Source organism: Ciona robusta, chromosome 8, assembly GCF_009617815.1.
Source record: "Ciona robusta chromosome 8, ASM961781v2".
NCBI lineage: Eukaryota > Metazoa > Chordata > Ascidiacea > Phlebobranchia > Cionidae > Ciona > Ciona robusta.
The window spans coordinates 4,775,779-4,796,145 of NC_143242.1; the positions used below are offsets into that span (position 1 = coordinate 4,775,779).

General features: G+C 35.4%; 5 protein-coding genes across 6 annotated transcripts; 4 read left to right on the forward strand and 1 right to left on the reverse strand.

Annotated features, from left to right (window-relative positions):
• Nucleotides 1–3,182: 3,182 nt before the first annotated feature.
• LOC149732558 (uncharacterized) lies at nucleotides 3,183–7,019 on the forward strand. The gene is made up of 7 exons (XM_089883137.1): nucleotides 3,183–3,453; nucleotides 4,150–4,217; nucleotides 4,483–4,567; nucleotides 4,647–4,732; nucleotides 5,113–5,312; nucleotides 5,649–6,051; nucleotides 6,308–7,019. The coding sequence occupies exons 1-7, from the start codon at nucleotides 3,371–3,373 to the stop codon at nucleotides 6,778–6,780; spliced, it is 1,398 nt and encodes a 465-aa protein (XP_089739263.1). The 5' UTR covers nucleotides 3,183–3,370; the 3' UTR covers nucleotides 6,781–7,019.
• Nucleotides 7,020–7,025: 6 nt separating this feature from the next.
• LOC149732559 (hsp90 co-chaperone Cdc37-like) lies at nucleotides 7,026–11,954 on the reverse strand. Its single transcript, XM_089883140.1, has 9 exons — nucleotides 11,855–11,954; nucleotides 11,572–11,773; nucleotides 11,032–11,257; nucleotides 10,585–10,713; nucleotides 10,167–10,251; nucleotides 9,469–9,658; nucleotides 8,962–9,077; nucleotides 8,286–8,380; nucleotides 7,026–7,518 (listed from the first exon to the last, which is right to left on the reverse strand). Exons 2-9 carry the CDS (start codon nucleotides 11,732–11,734, stop codon nucleotides 7,347–7,349), a joined length of 1,176 nt encoding a protein of 391 aa, XP_089739266.1. The 5' UTR covers nucleotides 11,735–11,773; nucleotides 11,855–11,954; the 3' UTR covers nucleotides 7,026–7,346.
• A 1,060-nt stretch (nucleotides 11,955–13,014) lies between these two features.
• On the forward strand, nucleotides 13,015–14,668 carry LOC149732560 (uncharacterized). 2 transcript variants are annotated; one of them, XM_089883146.1, is made up of 5 exons: nucleotides 13,015–13,263; nucleotides 13,319–13,381; nucleotides 13,478–13,646; nucleotides 13,778–14,004; nucleotides 14,360–14,668. In XM_089883146.1, exons 1-4 carry the CDS (start codon nucleotides 13,177–13,179, stop codon nucleotides 13,819–13,821), a joined length of 363 nt encoding a protein of 120 aa, XP_089739272.1. In that variant the 5' UTR covers nucleotides 13,015–13,176; the 3' UTR covers nucleotides 13,822–14,004; nucleotides 14,360–14,668. The 2 variants fall into 2 exon arrangements, with proteins under 2 accessions (XP_089739272.1, XP_089739273.1); XM_089883147.1 differs by having other exon boundaries at nucleotides 14,363–14,668.
• A 1,975-nt stretch (nucleotides 14,669–16,643) lies between these two features.
• LOC149732561 (uncharacterized) lies at nucleotides 16,644–18,274 on the forward strand. The gene is made up of 5 exons (XM_089883113.1): nucleotides 16,644–16,869; nucleotides 16,954–16,992; nucleotides 17,273–17,379; nucleotides 17,920–18,047; nucleotides 18,210–18,274. The coding sequence occupies exons 1-5, from the start codon at nucleotides 16,768–16,770 to the stop codon at nucleotides 18,272–18,274; spliced, it is 441 nt and encodes a 146-aa protein (XP_089739239.1). The 5' UTR covers nucleotides 16,644–16,767.
• Nucleotides 18,275–19,061: 787 nt separating this feature from the next.
• LOC149732562 (uncharacterized) lies at nucleotides 19,062–20,243 on the forward strand. Its single transcript, XM_089883149.1, has 5 exons — nucleotides 19,062–19,208; nucleotides 19,266–19,304; nucleotides 19,571–19,633; nucleotides 19,887–20,061; nucleotides 20,124–20,243. Exons 1-5 carry the CDS (start codon nucleotides 19,107–19,109, stop codon nucleotides 20,210–20,212), a joined length of 468 nt encoding a protein of 155 aa, XP_089739275.1. The 5' UTR covers nucleotides 19,062–19,106; the 3' UTR covers nucleotides 20,213–20,243.
• The last annotated feature ends 124 nt before the right edge of the window (nucleotides 20,244–20,367 follow it).

A 20,367-nucleotide genomic window follows, 5' to 3' on the forward strand; every position in this document is an offset into this window, starting at 1 on the left:
GCAGGTTTCACGCCCACTCACCAAAGAATGCGATTCACTATACAGTCATGCTTTAGTTCTTACAAAGGGAACCTTTTTCTAAACTAACCCACAAATCTAATAAAGAGCAACTACGTCCCGCAACGTAAACGAAAGATCGATTTTTTGGAGTGACTTTTCAAGGTGCATTAGCTGTTTAAACCACGCGTATGCAGTTGTTAAAATACATATAGGCTACCTGGCTACGTACATGTTTTGGATAAACAACTTCCTAGAAGTCAACTGTATGCAGTACAACTGAACGAATGACTGCTGTATGCTCTGGTGTACACGCGTGATTGAAAAATACGTGACTGGACGCTATTCTTCAGGGAGAACGGGCACATCGATTGATTTAAAATGAGCACGAAATTAAGAATGATTCTGTTCTGGCAGATTACCCAACCAATCGTTTGAATAAATTGTAATTGCTTTAGCTGACATACAGTAAACTAAGTGTCATATGCTATACTCGGGCTGCTGGGACTTCTTTGAATGAATAAGCATTAAGAGTGTAAGGTGGGGTACGATGGGACAACTTTTATTCTCTTCTGTCGCCCTATTTGGTAGTAAACAAAGTATATTTACAGAATTAAATACCCTATCCTTGCCACTCTAAAAAGGCTCTTTTAATAGTTTGAAACGCGATATTTCCCCTACAGTACTATACATACACACGATTCTACTGCTAGACATCTGTATAGTAAACATATCCACGCAGCAAACAGCTCGTTATTCAAATTAGCAATCTGCGTCACACGCCTTTAGCATTGAACAGTCTTAACGAACGCTGTAGAATTGAAAGCCCTTGCTGGTTGTGATTTGTGAACACTCTTATCGATTCGCTAAAGCTGCTGTATTTAACGACTAACAAGGGGAGAAAGCAGTCTAAAAACTAAACGAACTTATTTGTCTCTTAACGTGAGTTCCAATTATTAATTTCCATGACTTTAAACTATTTGTTTGTCTGCACTCCATACATCCGAAAAGGAAAACATAAATGTCAATTTACTTCATTTGAACGAATGACATTTTGATCTGTCCAAACATGATGTTACTCGTCATGTGTTGGGAGCGTTCTTGTCATTGACTACCAGACGCGAAGGTCGATAACTGGAACCGTACTGACCCTGTTAGTAATGGTAATTGTATGGGGAAAACTTACTATTGACTAATTGTAAATCTGTGCGACTCAATTCTTGGAAAAAATCGACAACGCTTTTGACATCTAAGTTCTAACGAATTCATGTAGCAGTAAAACATTTTCTAAAGAGTTTGCAAATAATTATCGTAAGTATTTGGTATATAGTATAGTACTGGGGGAAAGACGGGACACCGTTAGCACAAAAAAACAAACATCCTGATTATGCTCTTAAGTTTAAACAGTTAACAACGGTTCTGTATGGGCGTCATGAAGAATCTGTTTTATGGTTCTTTGAATATCTTTGTTAATACCAAATGGGCCGGGAAAATAAAATGAAAAGTGTCCCATTTCCCCCCCCCCCCTATTTTCAAAAGAGGTGTGTATATGTTTTTCCGATTAGCTATGGTACCAACTCAATTAATAAAGTAATTTCTGTAATACAGATGCCCTCTTTTTGTGTCTTTCGTAAAAACAGTCTATTACGGAGTATATTTCGATAGTGGATGTTGCTATGCTAAAGGTATTTGGGTTTACAATATCGAAATAATCTTTAACGCTTATAATACGCGGAAGTAAACAATATACGTTCACATACACATTATGCAATTTAAAACTTACCAAAATCTAAAACTGTTTATACAAACATTTCAGTATTTTGCATCGTGACGTAAAGACCACTGCTTTGAAGGATTTGCGCGAAGCGACGTGAGGTGACATACACTCACAAATGCAGTGGGTCATCTTTATGCTGTCCCAGTGCATAAGCAACTGAGAGACAGTTAGGACAATGGCAGCGGAAGCGTTCGTGCTACGATTAGCATGCTATGAGGCAGGTATATACTTTGTCTCCGTAAAATCGTTCGTTACTGCGAAGGATACAATAGGCGCGAAAGGTTAACGGGTAAACGGATACAGTTTATATTTTAGTTATTGGACCTAAATTTATTTGTCGGGTTTTACTAATTGTGGACGCGCGGTATAGTATTGAGGCGCTGTGTTATACGTGTATTTGTGTCTGCATAAGGTAGAAGTTATATTTAATCATCATGTGGCCTATATGCGTCTGCCGAGCATCGTCAATGAAATCAGAGCAAGTTTTAAAAGTTGTATAAATAAGTATATGTATAAGTGTAACCGTATGACGTGTTTACCTCATTTTTAGCCCTACCTGGCTAGTGGAGTTGATTACGTTGCACACCTGAGTCACACCGCATATTCTTTTGCATTGTTTGGTTGAATGACGTAGGATGCAAAAGTATAGCAGCCCAGTGGAATAGACAGCGTATGTCGCGTCATATCATCCGCACAAAATTGGTCACAACGCAGCTGGTGGATTGAAACTCTGTCATTTTCGGTGATCCTATTTATATAAGAGGAAACTTTAGTCCAGAACAGAAGAGCTAAATATATAACATAACTTGTGATATATTTTTCGATGTCTATAGGATTACACACCAGAATAGATTGTTGTGCTGAAGGGTATATAGGCCTATAAAGAAAGCTGAGTTTCGCAGCATTTAATTTAGTAATAGAATACAACATTAAAAAGTTATTAAAGCACAGTTTTCGTATATCTTGTATTAACTCCTAATAGAATTCAAGGCATTTTGTTTCAATAAGAGACTGATGATGCCACTTTAGGCGAAATATAGAATCAAATTCGTGTTACTAGAATTGTGCGTGTTATTTTTTGTTGCACTGGATACTGATTGTTTGTCAGAATAGTTCAATTTCATGAGCACAGGGCCAGATTCATAGAATTTATTACAGTTAGAATAAAAAGCGGTGCATATATAGTAGCCTATAGAGTGGGGGGAAGATTGGGACACCTTTTTATTCTGTTTTCGTCTGGTAGCAAACAAATTAAGAACATTCGAAGAATTATAAAATCGTATCATCACGACTCCCATAGACCGTTGTTAACTGTATAAAACACGATCAAGATATTTGGGTATAATGTGCTAGAGGTGTCCTATATTCCCCCACAGTACTATATACATAAAATATTATTTAAATGTAAGGTTCCGTAATAAAACTCATAACCTTTCTTCCAGGGTCCATTAAGTTAAGACTTTTTTTGGCTTCCGACAACGTGACCTTAGTCAATATAGTTGTCTCTGTGGAAGTTTTGCGTGGGATGTGAGTAACACCTTCATCTCTGTATCTAGAAGCAACAAAGAAAAGTGTAAATAACCACCGTTTTAAAATATGTACAAATTGACTTACGAGTCGGACGAGGATATTTCTGTTCCTGTAAACCACGTGACCGGAGTTACAAGCGATGGAGAAAGGTAGAGATTTTTAAAAGTTAAAAAAACATTTTTTTGCATGACAATTTTTTTTCGATTTTAGTTTAAAATAGTTTCATTTCTGCTATTTTGAAAAGCAACTAGTTGCGTACAAATGACGTCAGTAAGATAAATTAAAATAAAACGCGTTAATTTTAGCATTTAAAATATTAAAACATTTAAAAAAACGATCGAAGCGCTGGAAATTTATATTAGAATCGTCCGAATGATGTAATAATTTGTCTATATACGTAACAGTTTACAAACGAAACTGTGGCGTTTAAAATAACACTCTTTATGCTATGGGAATGTATAGCGTTATCTATGTTTGGATACATGTATAACAGAATCCATAGGCCAACTATACGTCATAAGTTTGAATAATTAAAGTTGACATCAGTATCAAAACGTAAGAGTGTTTATCACAGTACAACAATTAACAATATTTACTCTAGTTTGTGCCAACCCACTGAAATACAATATTCGCAGTAATAAACGCATGTCTATACACATATATGGATGTATATTACACAGTGAAATAGTGTTTAATACTAAGCGTCCCGCTACTAACCTTACGTGAATCAGTGGGCAACTAACATAACATGAATCACCATAGGTACACAACACAGGTCTCAATACGCATATAAGCACAGACCGGTTGTATTAAACATTATAATCTATTAAGGCAATTTACTACAGGTACAGTACAATGGACGAAGACGTGATTTATGATAAAAATAAAGACGGAGCAGGACAGAGTGATACGGGTAAGTAATAGCAAGTGTTTCTTCGTCATTGAACAAAAATATAGGACTGTAGGTTAAGAAGGGATTACTTTAACCTTAATGTATTATATTTCCTGATCTATTTTTAAGCATTGATAACGGGGCCATGAGGCTACGATTATATAATACTTTAATGGTTCTTTGTTTACTACTAAAAGGAAAAACAAAAGGTAATGAAAACCAAGTGCCATTTTACCTCGACTTACTGTACCACTTTACCCCGACATATAATCTTTTATTTTAACAGAAAAGGGCCGCAGTCAAACAATGGCTTCTGCGGTTATGTCTGCGCATGCTGTGAAAAACGACAGTGGTGTGACTGAGAAACCAAGGTATAACTTTGTTGTTTGTAGAGTGCCATAACATGAATTAGTTTAAATTAATCGCGGTAAACCTTTTCGCTTCCTTTAGGTCCCGGAAGTTTTACCAGATGTTTAATAACTCATCGCACGATGACCTTAAAGCATCAAAGGCGGGAGCGAACGCCGCCGCCATAGGTAAGAAACCACAAACAAAGAACTTTGTACAAATTATAAAGTACTGTGGGAGAAGATGGGATAGATTTGGCATACAATATTCAAATATCCTGATCGTTTTTTTTTAATTATCAAAGGTCTATAAGAGTCATGAAAATACAGTTTTATAATAATTTAAATGTTCTTTGTTTACTACTAAATATGACGAGTAATCAGAATATAAAAAGGAGTCCCATCTTCTCCACCGTAGCCTCGTGTAACTGGCAACGGCGTTATAGACATGTATCTCGTTTCCTATCCCTCGCTGTGCTTAATTTTGGTAACAATAAGCGCCGTACTTTGTCAACTATATACGCTATCCTATATGCCGTATATATTCTTAACATTTCCTCGATTTTTAGGGTGCAAGGTGTTTCTGTTGGCATTCTTCATTCTAGTTCTGTCTGGCTTTGTCGTTTTCTTGTTGATTACAACGCATGGCATTGTAGAAAAGAACCAAAAGTTAAATGACCGGGTTCATTATCTTGAAGCATCGGTTCAGTTGTTATTGATAGGAAAGACAGATTCTACTGCAACAAGTGTAGACGCTCCGCCGAAACCGGTAAGAATCGAAAATACAACAGCTATGGTACTGTGGGGAAAGATGGGATACCATTACCATTATTTCCTGGTCGTGTTCTAAACAATTAACAACACCATTTTTAAAGTCGCGGGGCTACGGTTGTTTAGTTCTGAAAATATTCTTTGTTACTACCAAATGGGACGAAAAAAAGATAATGAAAACATGTACCATCTTACCCCACCGTACTGTATATAAAATACCTGAGTAAAGAGTAAATAAAATATACTGCACTATCAATAATGCCATAAAATACAAAGCTGCACACTTTGTATTTATAGACGTATTGTTTTAAACTTCGTAATTTTCCGTTCACAGTCAGACAATGCACCACCGATACCAAGCGGACTACAGCTTTCAGTTTTAGAAAACAGCGTGGACGGTCCCCCACCTCCGCCACCTGTGATGTCTGATGCCATGCCAATCCAAGAAGACCCTGCTGTAAGACGTGACCGGGCAGTACCACAGTGTTGCACAGGAGTGTCGTCCAAGCTTGACAAAGCAATAAGCGATTTTCAGTTGCACAACACTGCGCTGAAACGCCTTGAAACTCAAATAAACACCAACAAGAAGCAGATTACTGCTCTTGGCGAAAAAACTACCAACATGGAAATGCAGGACGTTGCGATTGAAGACCAAGTGTGGGGATCAATAGGACCGGGTAGACTCGCTGAAGCCGCAGAAGAAAAACCAAGCAGTATTAGTGGTGCATGCCCTTCAGGTAAAACGTTTTTTTATAATAGGTTGGAGTAAGATGTCACATATTTTTTGTTCTATTTCTCGTCCCACTTAGTAGTAAACAAAGAACATAGAACTATATAACCGCAACCATACGACTATAAAATACCTTAGTTAATTGTTTAAAACACGATTAGGATATTATTTGTCATCTTACCCCAGAATACAACACAACATTTTCGAAGATATCCTATACTTTTTGTTAGCGTAATGTTGTAACATGTTTTTATGCATCACAGTTGTAGCGTTTAGCCTGAATCAAGCAATCTCCGTCGACGCGGCTGACACGCAAGGAATACAAACAAGCACGTATGAGATTAAACCGCAAGAGGGTCAAGTCAATACCATTTACTTCAACAATGAGATGATGAAAAAACCAGAGTCCGTCGTGAACGGGATCAACGGTGTCTTTATTGCTCCATGCCAAGGTACATACTTCCTACAAGTCGACTTCTGTACAGCTCAAGGCACCTCGGCTTCTCTTGCACTACGAAAAATGGAGACCTCCCTCAGAATATTCAGCACACCAGCAACCAATGCAACAACTCCCGTCTCACATACCACACCACACAGCTTCGCAATGCTTACTGAACTGAACGAAAACGACGTTTTGTTCCTTGTGTTGCTGCAAGGGTCTATCGTTGAGAAAAGCGACGTCGATTCTTTGGGTACAGAGTCATGTACACGTTTCTCTGGATTTAGAATTCACTAACTTGTTCTAGTATTTTATACCATATTATATACTGTCTTTACTGTAGAACGAACTTTAGGTAAATATTATTAAAATCATGCCCAAGCTTGCTTTTGACTGTCGAGCTAACATTAATTTCTGGACTCACCTACGTTCTTTTACATAGGCCTACTTATCTTGTAAATAACATATCTTTTTTGTTTCAAGTTTCTTACGTTTGTTTAAGTTTTCTGTCAACAATATACTTCATTTCAGTATAACTGCGGTAGTTTTTTGACGGTTTCATTTTTTGACTTGGTCCAGCGTAGAAATTTAAACAAGTGAAATAATAGCTTAGATAGAACCAAAAACGGACAGACAGAAGAAAACAAGTTCAGAAAGTTTGAATAATCCCCATTCAATTCCTTTGTTGATCTTTGAAGCATGTAACTATGGACATAAAATGGTGGCAGGGATATTCTCACCATTGCTTTGAAAGCTGAAACTCAAATTGACGTTAAAAAAATTACTCGATTAACAAATATGACAGCGAGTCGCTAAGTGACAAATTTTACAAAATATTGTGGTTTCTCAGCCAGTATTTTGTGTCACACTTCGGTTCCAGCATCTTTTGCCTCTGGGGCAGAGGTGTTTGCTTCTGAAGCAGAGGGGCTTGCATCCGGAGCTGAGGAGCCTTCCACTTCTTCATAAACTTCTTCTTCTTCTGCACCATCATCTTTGGCGTTTGCGTTAGGAACCCATAACCCAGAATCCACACATCTAAAGATTGGTTTTTAAGGCGAATGTAACTTGGTTTATCCTCGTGTGGCCGTAAAACAACAGTTGTTATACCACGGATGTTCTGTTTCACACACCTCGTGCCAACTTATGAGTTATTAATATGATACTTTGTATTTTATGGAAGCTTTTTTGTATGGCTGATAATTTGGACAACCCATTAGTGAACACTGCACAACCACTTTGTGACGACTTCGGGTGTTAGCAGTAACTGCAGTATTTCAGTATTTAAAGGCCACATATTGTAATCCTACATCAAACAAATTTTTTCTAGTTTTTTCCATTGTTAGTTTTCGCAAGAAAAATGCTAATAAAATCAGTGCAACATTTTTTCAGAACACAATATAATTTTTGGCATTGACATTGCTGCGATAACAGTTTTAACATTTTTAATGAAGCAAGAATATTGCTTAAAATATTAGGTTTATGGTTTACCTATTTGTATTTTTAGCTTTATTAATTCATGTCAATGTTAATTGGAAGTTTGGAACACAACACAATTTTCCCTACGTGAAATTTATAGTAAAGCATAATATAAAAAATATCAGTTTAGTTGGTAGAATATAATATTCCTAAACATTAGCAAAATCATCTGAAAGATTTAAAATCTGAAAAGTATGAAAGATTTAAAATCAGGTGGCATTTTCAATAGATCTGCTTCCATGTATGTCTACTATCTATTCTACAGTAATACACTGCCTCATCCTATACATTACAACATAAAGATATTGTAGTTACAAGATGATTACCTTTTAATATGATACTTAGCTTCTTCTTGATCCATTTCACTGATGGCTTTCTGTAACATTGGTATATCTTGCTTTTCAAAGCATTCACGTAGCACCTGTAAATAATGAAAATTTCAAAAGATATTTAACTCGCAATGTATTCCTATAGGATTTTACAGCAAGTCAGATAATTCCTAGTAATGTTTGAAAACTTCTTATTAATGTATGGCTGACAAATTAAACAGCCAATTTGCAACACTATGTTAGTGCACAAGTGTTTTACTCGTAGACACATTTTCTCACAATAGTAACATCGGTGAGCCTCGAACCAGTAACCTTTCTGCTAGAGAAAGAAACACCAACAACTGTACACAGCACACACATCTAAGGTTGCAGAAAAAAATAAAAACCGGCATTCTATTCTATGTGGGTCCCACAGCGTAACAAGTAACAAGCTATGGGAGCAGATATTTGGGGTCAAATTTTAACATGAGATACTCAGTTACTGTACCTGGGAATTATTATTTTCTAAACATATTTATATGCTTATTATTGTTTAATCTGAAAAATCTTGTTAATTATAAAGGTAAAGTCTTAAATGTAAGACACAAGTACAAGACAATGCGATTAATTTATCATTATACTATGTGCTACAAATTCAACACTTTTATCTTTGCCGCGTCACCGCGAGACATACCGCAGGTAGCGTTTCCATCACATCAGCAGGATGCAATCCTCCAGGTCCGAGCTCCTTCTGTCTCTCTTCCTCCTCGTATTTCTTTATCGCTTCCTGGATACGAATTTCTGCTCTCTCTGAAGAAGAAAAGGCAGGATTTTTTATCTTTTACAGTAAAATAAAACTGGAATATTTGCTGAAAATGTTTATTGAATAACACAGAAACTATACATAGAAGTAAATAGATCATGTGCAAAAATTCGTTTTTGATTCTGTCTCTGATTGGCCCATTAAATATTTTCAGAATATTATTACGTAGTAAGAATTAAACTTTGTGCCTTCTATGTAACCTGTGTCGCTATAAAAATTACCAAGCTTTATGTCTTACTATGAGGTAAAGGGGCCTGGGTGTTAGGGTAATGAGCCAAATCTGGCAGGACCTTACCCAAAAGCACCTCACCCACATAGAGTAGAATACTACAAGGTAAAAACTAAATAAACCAACAGTTTTAGGTCAAAACAAGTCACCTTTCACCCTCTTTTTAAAAGAGTTTAACTCATCGTTAAAACTTTCCATGTAATCAGCATTGGACATTTCGAATCTGTTGAAGAAAGCATTGAAGCAGTTTCGCGGGTCTGTGTCCATTTTGCTCGCAAGTTGCAGGATAAATTGGAGGACAATTGTTTGGTGGGCGACTTGTTCCATGAGACTTGTTTTCTGGTAAATATTAAGTGATTTTATCACATTTTCTGTTATATAAAGGTAAGATTCTACTGCTAGGAACACTGAGATATAGCCAAGAGTTGTTTTATTATTACTACTATAATGCTAAGGGTTCTATAACATGGACCTCACCCGATGCTAAACCTTGGTAATATATGAGGTATCTTGCTTGGTCAAAGTTAGTGCTCCAGTTAGGCATTTATATATGTTGTTGTTGGTCATCACCAAAAACCAAAGTAAAATAAAAATAAAAAACACCACCAAACACACAAAAAACAGCTATGTACTTCCACATATGCTAGGCGTTTACTATACCAAGTTTGTATGAAATGCAATATTTATTTAAAATTCATATGGATTTAGTGCGATTTAAAAAGATAAACATTGGACAATGAGCTAAATCGAGATTTACAGTCTGGTGACATGTTGTCAAGAATCTAGTGACAGATGTTTTCTACTTTGTATCTAAATATATGAAGGATGTAATTAAACTTAACCATACCTCATCCACTTGTAAGTCAATACACCAGATCACCAAATAGTTTGCTGCTTTCTCAGAAACCAGGTGTGGGTTTTCTTGCAAGTATCTACGCAATATGTTTTTCACATTGATAAAAAAATCGAAATAAGTTGTATGTCACAAAAACTGGTCACATCTGACAAAAATTTACATAAAGAATAGAGTGCAATACTACTAAACCATTTGAATATATGTGCCATATATTCACATACATGTTACTCTTTTACATTTTTAATTTTTAGTCAAATTTAGATATCCGTTACTAACTTACTTTCAGTGAATTTTTATCTATTTTGCCCTATTTTTTGGAGAATAACAATATTTGGAAGAAAAATGGATAAAAGCATCACAACATAAGATGTACTTCTGCAGTAACAAAACTATTAATAAAATAAATTACTTGCGACTGTCAGCTGCTTTACTAAGCATCCCATAATGTTGAAGTTGTTTTTCATTTTTTTGCTGGAACAACTTCTGCTCTTCAAATAATTCTTCTTCTGTTTTATTTTTATCATCGTCGTTTGCTTTTCTACATCGACACAAAATAAATAAAAAGTAACCTCTTGCGCGGCGGGGCAACATTAGTTTTTATGTGTGTTGTTTCATTCACCTTGTGGCTGTTTAGGAGTTACCACATATGTAAATTGGTGATTTTGCTTTTCCACATTAAGGCTCTTAACTTATTTAAATAAAATATTTATTTACAATGATTGTAATTTACAAAAAAAAGTAAATTTTATGAATTTAAATATCCAAATTCATGTTTTGTATGATAGGCAAAAAGAATAAAATCAACAACCAAAAATGTATAAGAAAATAATCTAAATACCAAATAAAATAAACTTACTTATTTATCACTGATTTGCTAAAACCTTCTTTACAAATTGTATCAATATTCCATGGTTGCTCTTTCTCTTTTTTGAGCAATTCTCTCTCTTTCTTTTGGAACTCCTCCTCTTGTTTCTTGAGCTCCTCCTTGGTCATGCTCATCTTTTTTACATCCGCTTCACTAAGAGCTTGGCTCTTCAATTTCTGTTCCACTTCTTGAAGCTTCTGCTTATGTGCTTGTTTGCCTGGAAACAACAAATACAACATGTTAGGTGGCTGTCGAAATAGGTGTGACAGGGTAAGCAGCCTAAATCAATGTAATGTATCCGTATCCTATAACTTATTGATACTGTTTTCATTTTTCTCTTATTGCATTTTAAGAAAAGTAGGACTTCGTTTGACTAAAAAAGAAAAACTGCATGTTTCCAGAACGTCTTAGGGTGAAATAGAGCTATTTAGCTCCAATGTTTAGATTTCGCAACAGTTGTCTGATCAAACAAATTATAGCAATATGGCTCCTAACTCAACATGTGAATAAAAAAGGAACAAATATACAAACCTTTTTCCAATTGCTCTCTTTCCTTTTTCTGCTCTTCCATTCGTTCTACTCTTGCCTGATGTCTCCATCTGAACAAACTCGGTGTGTCAATGTTTGGATGTGTTTCATCTTCGTCGTCGGAGATTTCAATATGATCCCATTTACTGTAGTCCAGTCTGGACATACTTAATCGATTGTAAACTCAAAACGCGGAACTAAATACCTGCAGAAACAAAACAAATAAATATACGTATCTAGTCCAGTAAAATGAGCTCAGTAGTATCTAACAAGAAATGTACTTTACCAATATCATACGGGTGGCCATATAACTAACTTCCGTTTTTCTGGAAGGCTCTTTAATAAAAACCGGGGATTTTTTAAAAAACGTTGTAGAATGCTCAGTACTTCTAGAATGGTCCCACTAAGTTTGGACGCCATTTTTGATCTATTTTTATATACAACAAAGGTTGTGTGGACCTTTGATAATAGCATACCCGAAAGAATATTATGCTTTACGGTTGACAATTTTAAAAAGATGTTCTATCTTACCCCAGCCTTTACGTATATTTACACGTCTGCGCGTGGAAGTTACGTTACGTTTCTAGCTCCTCCATAGCAAACAAAAGGCATTCGTAGTATAACAACGACATCTTTGGTCAACACACAAAATGGCGTCAACGACTGACAACATTGAGTCGGCAAAGTTAATATTTGAAAATGATGCAATAAATGTTTGCTCTTGTCGCTAAGCAAATTATAGTGCAATACGGAACTATATTGTTGTGTATACCTATGGGCGACTTTGTTGATTTATTTATTTCAGTTTCTGAACAGTTTACGCAATTACCAAATGGTGCTGTAACATGGAGGAGCCTGTTTACCTGAGAAATTGATCAGGCTATGCGTTGGAAATCAATGCACTACTGAATTTTAATTTCTGGGTGTATTGACACTGTAGCGAGGGCGGTAAAGGTTTGATGAATTTTTGTTTAATATTCACGAGCCTTATTTAGCATGTAGGTGATACGAGAACGCTGCATAACCCAAAAAGTGGTACGCGAGTAGATACGTTTGAGAACCCTTGGACCAGATGAAAGCAGTAGTAGGGTGGGAAAAGATGAGACACATTTTCATTCTGTTTTCTCGTACCATATGGCAACAAACAAAGAACATTCAAAAAATCATAAAATCGTATACTTAAGACTCCCATAGACCGTTGTTAATTGATCAAAACACGATCAGAGTATTTAGATATTAAGTGTTAAATGTGTCCCAACTTACCTCGCAGTACTGTATATTGCGCCCTATGGGAGAATAAATAGTCAGGCTTCATATCGTGTGTAGAGTCTGTAGACCATATACGTATTTGTATAGTTAAGTGAAAAACAATAAAAAATACCCTATTTCACCCGAATATGTTTTTCTACACTTGTATGTTCATAACAGTATTTGAAATGTCCAGGTAACCATGCAAAGAATTGTTGTATTGGTTTGTAGAATTATTATTATTTTATATATTAAAAAAGAATCTTTGTTTCGATAAAACAGTTTTCTGTATATAAAGAGGTTTATATATAAAGAGTCAAATTTAGTTGGGTTTTGGTGTTACAAGAAAAAACCACAAGTATGAAACAGCCAAAGCCAAACTTAAACGATCCAAGAGAACAACGTTTTGACGAGAGACAGGCTTTTGAGATACGTTACTTAAGCGAGGTTTGTAAAATTTACCGTGTGTGTGTGACTGTCAATAATATTAACTTTTTTGTAGAAAATGGAAAAGTTGGAGCAGGAAAATGAAGGTTTGAAAAAAAAAGTTGCTGATCGTGATGCGGTATGTTTGGTTAAGCTGATTATTTAGATGTGTGCTCATTTTAATTGGTTATTTTATTATCACATGGGTCTACTATGTATGTAACTATTTATACAGGTTATACAAGCGTTAAAGATCAAGCATCAAAAGATGTGGTATCAAAACAATGAAACAATGGAAGTTCAAGGAGAATGCGAAAGCCGTTTGCTGCAGGTTATATTGGGCACGGAACAGCAGACGTATCCCGACGAGAACGTTTATGTTCAAATTCAAGATACAAAATATGGTGCGTTTTGTCTGTTTCTAATGTATAGTATAGTAATTCGTCATGCAAGGTTAGCTGCTAGCTGATCGTCATGCAAGGTTAGCTGCTAATGACTTTTCAATATTAAGCATATTATCAAAATTACTCGACAGGCCGCCTACAGTATCCAGTCCTGCTGCTCCTGAGGCTGTATTAACCGAAGAACGAAGTCTACAAATGGCAGATGGTGACCAGAATCCGTCTACACTGCCTGGTCCTGTGGAATCGCTTGGAAATCATCACCGCCAAATTCAACCAGCAAACGGCGATTTTGCTTCGTCTATTGTAAATATGTCGAGTGAGATGGAATTCCGAGCCCTATCTTTCTCTGATTTTCCAAGTAAGTATTTTTAACATTATTTTTCATTCACTTTGTACGGCAAAGAACATTATTAACATATATAATTCTATATTTATTTCTTTAGATTGTAACGATTAACAAATTTCTTTAAACAAGATAGTTACGACAGTCGTTAAAAACACCCCATATTTTATAGTAGGGCGGGGATGAAGACAGGATACCTTTTTATTCTATTTTCTCGTCCAATTTGGTAGTAAACAAACAATAAAACTGTATATCCTCGCGTCTTCCACAGACCATTCTCAATTGCTTAAAACACCATCAGGATATTTGAATACTTTGTGCTCAGGTGTCCATCTTACCCCACATAGCTATATATGTTGCATTTTTACAGCAGATTCGAATACCAGCTTAGATGAATCAAGTGGATTACGGAAGAAGGTTGTGCGCGCTTGGCGCAAAACACTCAACAAAGGAAGTTACGACATATAATTGTAAACACCTGATGCTGCTGCTGGTTACGCAAAACTTGTATTGTACAAAATGATATACAACGAGTCATATGATGTAGTATATAACACTACAATTACCGCTTCTTGTGTATGTATTATTGTATTAAGACAGTTGACAACCTTTGTATATATTCCTTTGGACGTTACGAAATTATGTTACATAAACTCATTAAACAAAATATAAATTTAAAGGGCCTAAACACACCCCAAATGTACTTCGCTTTAATCGATAGAGTGTGTTTTTCTAATTCCAACGACACCTTACTTGTTTTAATCGGTTCTGTATAACCAAAGATATTCCAGCTCAAACACCGTAAAATTCAAAAAACTGATTTGAAAGTTGCGTGGCGAAAAAAATTGAGAAGTGTACTACCCACGTGACAAACACGTCACAAAATTGTTGAAGCGTGGTCGCTCTCATTCAGAAAGGCGAGAGGCAGTATTTTCAGCGAAAAACGAGAGAACTAAAAAAACGCAAAAAAGCACAAAAAAAACGCAGGTTTCGCTTTAATGAATGAATCAGTCACGTGACTAGTACGTTCCTACGTCACAATCACGAAGCTCGTAGTAAAAAAAGGATAGCGCTAGAGATCACTGTTTGAGGACGAATATCTCCGCCTATACTGGACCAATTTTAATAAGCAAAGTATTTTTGGAATCAATAAAACGGTCGCTTTATGAATTTACCATAAAAAATGAAAGTGACGTGGGGTGTGTTTAGGCCCTTTAATATATTTTTTTGCATTTAATTAAAGAGACCAACGCGTTTTATTTTAATAATGACATTAGAGCAATGTTGCTCTGTATAAAATACGAAACAATAATAAATATACACACAACTTTTGAGGTCATTGTGAACACAATATTAATATCTGCTTAGTCGTACTGATAACCAAGGCAATAGATTTAAAGAGGACAATTGAAATTTTACCTATTGGCATTCAGGGTGGCATTCAAAAGACCATAGCGCTCTATACACAACATTATAGGCTATTAACAAGCCTATCACCAATCTTAAGAAAACAAATTACCAAACCTGAGAAAAACCATTACTTTAAAATAGGTGAGTTATAAAACGTATTAGAAACGAGTGTTTGTTGACGCTGTCAGTAAATTAAGTTTGTTTTGTTTCAAAACAGAAACTTAATAAAAGCGAAACAAAGTAACCACTTACACGCACTCTTTGTGTATTCTTTGGAATCATTAAACCTTATCTTTTAATTAGTTTTTTATGAGCCTATATATTTGTTTACTATATATATAATTATGTTTACCCGCTATAATGCAACCGTTTCTTACGATAGGAAAATAGGTCAAAGTTCACCAATACAACATATATATAATCAAGCAAAACAAATTGAAATAATGTATGGTAAGATGGGACACCATTGTCACATAATATCCAAATATCCTGATCGTTTTTTAAACAATTAACCTTGGCTTCTTGTGAGTCGTGAGAATATGGTTTTATATTTCCTTGAACGTTGTTTGTTTACTACAAAATTAAACGATAAAATAGAATGAAAAGGTGTCTTATATGTCTCCACCCTACTATAAGTAAAGAGGCAAAATTGTTTGCTGGTAAATGTGAAAACTGCATTAAATTATATATAAACGTATTGGTATATTGTAACAGTATGCCGTGTAGCCCAAAGTAAATAGATATACAACAAGTAAGGAAACCCATTGTTTGAAAACAATGGTCAATAGACGCCATCTTGTTTCCCACATCAGGCGTGAAATGCATGAATCAGCATGGGCACCAAACGGATATTTTGCATATTTTACTGCTTTTTAGACCTTTATTCATTTTTTGTTTCAATAGTTGTATTATAGGATACGGGAAACATTTATGATTCATCAAAATTGAAAATAATTGAATATTTTACAACCCAACCAAAACTCAAGCATTCGCTTTTTAAAGGTAAATACAGTATTTAAAACTTATGCAATGCCGGTGCCAAATACGTTAAATATATATATAATTGTGTAACATATATAACCCAAACATTGCTCAAAAATGAGCAAATATGTCGGTTTACGCTTGTGAAGTTCAACGATGTTTGAGCGGGGAAACATGTGGGAAACAAGATGGCGGCCTTGTTCTTACTTGCTGATATCTATGTTCTTTGGTGTAGCCTACTTTGGACATAATACAAACTTAAACAAATACAAACGTAAACACAAGTTGCAACATTACGAACGCACTGAAACGAAAGTTATTGTGTAATGTATATATAACCGTCGCACCCGGGTTATCATACACTACATTAGGTTAAACAACTTAAAAATGAGCAGGAGAAACAGCGCTGAACAGGACTTGGAAAAAATGGTTCGTGAAAATATTTTTGGTGTCCTTGAACAACGCAGAAAAGTCCATAAAGTTTTAGTGGTATGTATATATGAACTTGTTATCTTGTACATAAAACTAGGCTGTTCGTCATTGTTACGTTTGACTGTAACATTTTTCTTATAGGTTAAGCATTTGGAATGGAATAATGAAAGGAGAAAACTGGTAAGTTAGGTTGTAGACTCTGTAGAGTTTAATGAATGATTTTATTTTATCTTTTTTGTCACAGTAAGGAAGATCAGAATATTGTAGAAAAGCAAAAGTAAGGGTAAAATGACAGTCGTTATATTTAGTACTTTTGGGTAAGATGGGACACCTTTAGCATATAATATCCTGTATGGGAGTCGTACGCGAAGATATACGGTTTTATAATTCTTTGAATGTTCTTTGTTTAATACCAATATTCGATAAACACAGTACAATAAAAGCTGCACATATTTTTTAGACCGTTAAGTTGGAAGGGTTAAGACAACAAGCAAATCATACTCGTGGTAGATCAAATGCAGTACATACGCGACCATTACAAAATGGTGGCGGACCTAACTCTACAGAGTAAGTTTTAATTAGTACGTAATCGTTTTCGAGGTGTCACTATAAACATAGTCGTTATTTGCCTTAAATGTTATCTACCTATATAAGCAAGAAGACATATAACACATTGTAAGAAACTTAAAATCAAGCAAAGCATAGTTTTACTTATAGCATCTTGGTGCAAGACGTTTTTATTCTTTTTTCTTGTCCAACTTGGAAGTGAACTAAGAATGTTCACAGAATTATATACCCACACCCTCACGACTTTAAAAGGACATTGTTAATTGTTCGAAACACAAATAGTAAATACGGGTTATTAGGTGCTAAAGTTATCCCATCTTATAGTCTATAGAAGCCTAGGGTGGGGGAAGATGGGACACCTTTAGCACATAATATCCAAATATTCTGATCGTGTTTTAAACAATTAACAACGGTGCATGGGAGTTATGAACATACAGTTTCATAATTCTTTGAATGTTTTTTGCTTACTACCAAATTGGAAGAGAAATTGGATAAACAGGTGTCCCATCTTCCCCCACCTTACTATATGGTGTTTAATAGAACGAGCAGTGTATTATTTACCACGGATATTGTGCGTGAACTGGACATTGAACTAAATAAAGCAGAAGAGGAATTTTTATATGACAATCCGATTCTTTGCCATGATCGTTTTAAGGATTTATTGGTGGGCAAAACCTGCAATTTATTTTTGTAATAACTTTCCTTATGATTTTGGCATTATTTTACAGAATAAAATCAAGCAGGCAAAAGATCAACATCAAGAACTGGTAGTACTAACAGTACATAATTTCACAACTGTATTAAATTTGATTTGCTTTTTGTATAAACAGATTATGGAAATCGAGGAATTAGAGAAAATGTTTCCACCGAGCCCAACGTCAGAAGAAGACCGTGAACGCAGTCATACACACCCAGTTGGAGACGACTCATCAACGCAAGAGTCTAATAATTGTGGTGGTGATATTCGACGTATTAACTCCAGCTTTAACTAAAGGCGTGGTTATGGTTGGCGTAAAATAGTCCATTTTTCATTGTTTTATCGTTCTGCTTAGTAGTAGTGAAATTTATTTATACAATTATGTAACCTTATCGTCGTCCTCCCGAGAATTAAGTAACCGTATATAGGCTACCGTCCTCACAATAAACCTGCGGCACAAAGCGAAAGCTTGTTGAAACTGATATTTGTTTAAATGTATTTTTCCTACACCTGCGTATAGAATTAAATTAAAACGCCATTTTAATTATTAACTGGTAATAAATCATTTACTATACAGCAGTTACGTTGACTTTCAGTTTGGTTTGCCCGCATATAAAGGTGGAAATTATTTGAGTGATGTAGTTGATACACGAACAACAGCATATGAAACTGCTGTTTTAGGTATAGAGTTTTATTCAGGTAAAGGTTGCCTTTATAGCACTGTAATTTGGCGCTGCGTTTTATATGTATATACAGAAAACTTGGCTATGTTTCGGTGTCATGGCTTGAATAGTATAAGGGTGGGGTAAATTGGGACATGTTTTAGTTTACAATATATAATTATAACTGTAGCTCCGCGGCTTCAAAAGAGCGCTGTTAGTTGTTAAAACTGTACAATCAGTAAATATGGGGTATATAGGTGGCAACGATTCCCCATCTTACCCCAGAGTACTATATATAATAAAGTTTATATGCAGAAGTGTTAAAGATTAAATTTAAATATTAAAGTCTGTACTGCCGGGCAATTTACATGGATGAATATAATGAAGTCGTGGAAGAACTACGAAAGATGGAAGACGCAAACGTGTTTGAAAACCCTGACAAGTGTCGCGAAACTACGAAAGTTTTACTTGTAAGTGAATCTTTTTTATGTGTACTATTCTTAAGGGTCAATAAGTTTCCGTTTCAGGGAAACATCGCACATTTGAAAAAAGAAAACCAAAAACTGGTGCGTATATATACAAAATATAACAGCATTTTATCTGATTAGTAGTCTGAAAGAAAATGGGATACCCTTAGAACAAAAATCACATATTTTCATGTATTTCTAGAGTGTTTTAAACAATTTACAACGCTATTTTGCAGTCACGAAGTTGCGGAAAAATAAATATCCTGTGTTTACTACCAAATAGGACGAAAAAAGATAATGAAAACATGCACCATTTTACCTCAATATAATGTAACGGAAACAATAAAATATTCTATACACGACAGGTCTACGAGTTCACAAAAGAGAAAAACATTGACTTGGAAAGGGGAATTCTTCGGATGAATGACGTAACGCCAACGACTTAAACATATGATCATATAATAGTAGGACGGGGGGAGATGGGACACCTTTTGCACGTATTATCCAAATAATCTGATCGTGTTTTAAACAATAACAACGGTCTACGGAATTCGTCAGGATATAGTTTTATAATTATTTGAATGTTCTTTGTTTACTACCAAGTGGGATGAGTAAAGAGAATGACAAGGTTTCTTCCCCCCACCACCCTACTATATATTGAAAGGTATGTGGCCATTACAGGTGATTTACTATTTGCTGGAGTTTACACTTGAGAAAAATAACACGTTGACGAATGAGGATAAGAAATTCATAAAGGGTCTAATTAACGTCGTAATGCCGGTTTCAAACGACATACGGGAATACGTGGATTATAGAGAAATGCCAAACAGTGCAATGAGTTCTGTAGCAAGAGGTTGTACGTTTATACAATGACTGTATATAGACTACTAACTCAACTATACTCTTTCTTACATACAGACGATCAGAGTTCTACAACCAGCACGTCAACACTAGATCCTTCATTCCGAGGTACCCATACCCGACGTTTATTGTATGAAAACCGATAATACCGTGGGCAAGATTGAATACCGTTGGCACCTAATTCCCAAATTTCATGATCGTTTTTATTAATACCGCTCTTTTAGAGTTGCGGGACTACGGTTATAAAATTCTTTAAATATTCTTGTTCACCATCAAATGTGACAAGAAATCAGTTGAAAAT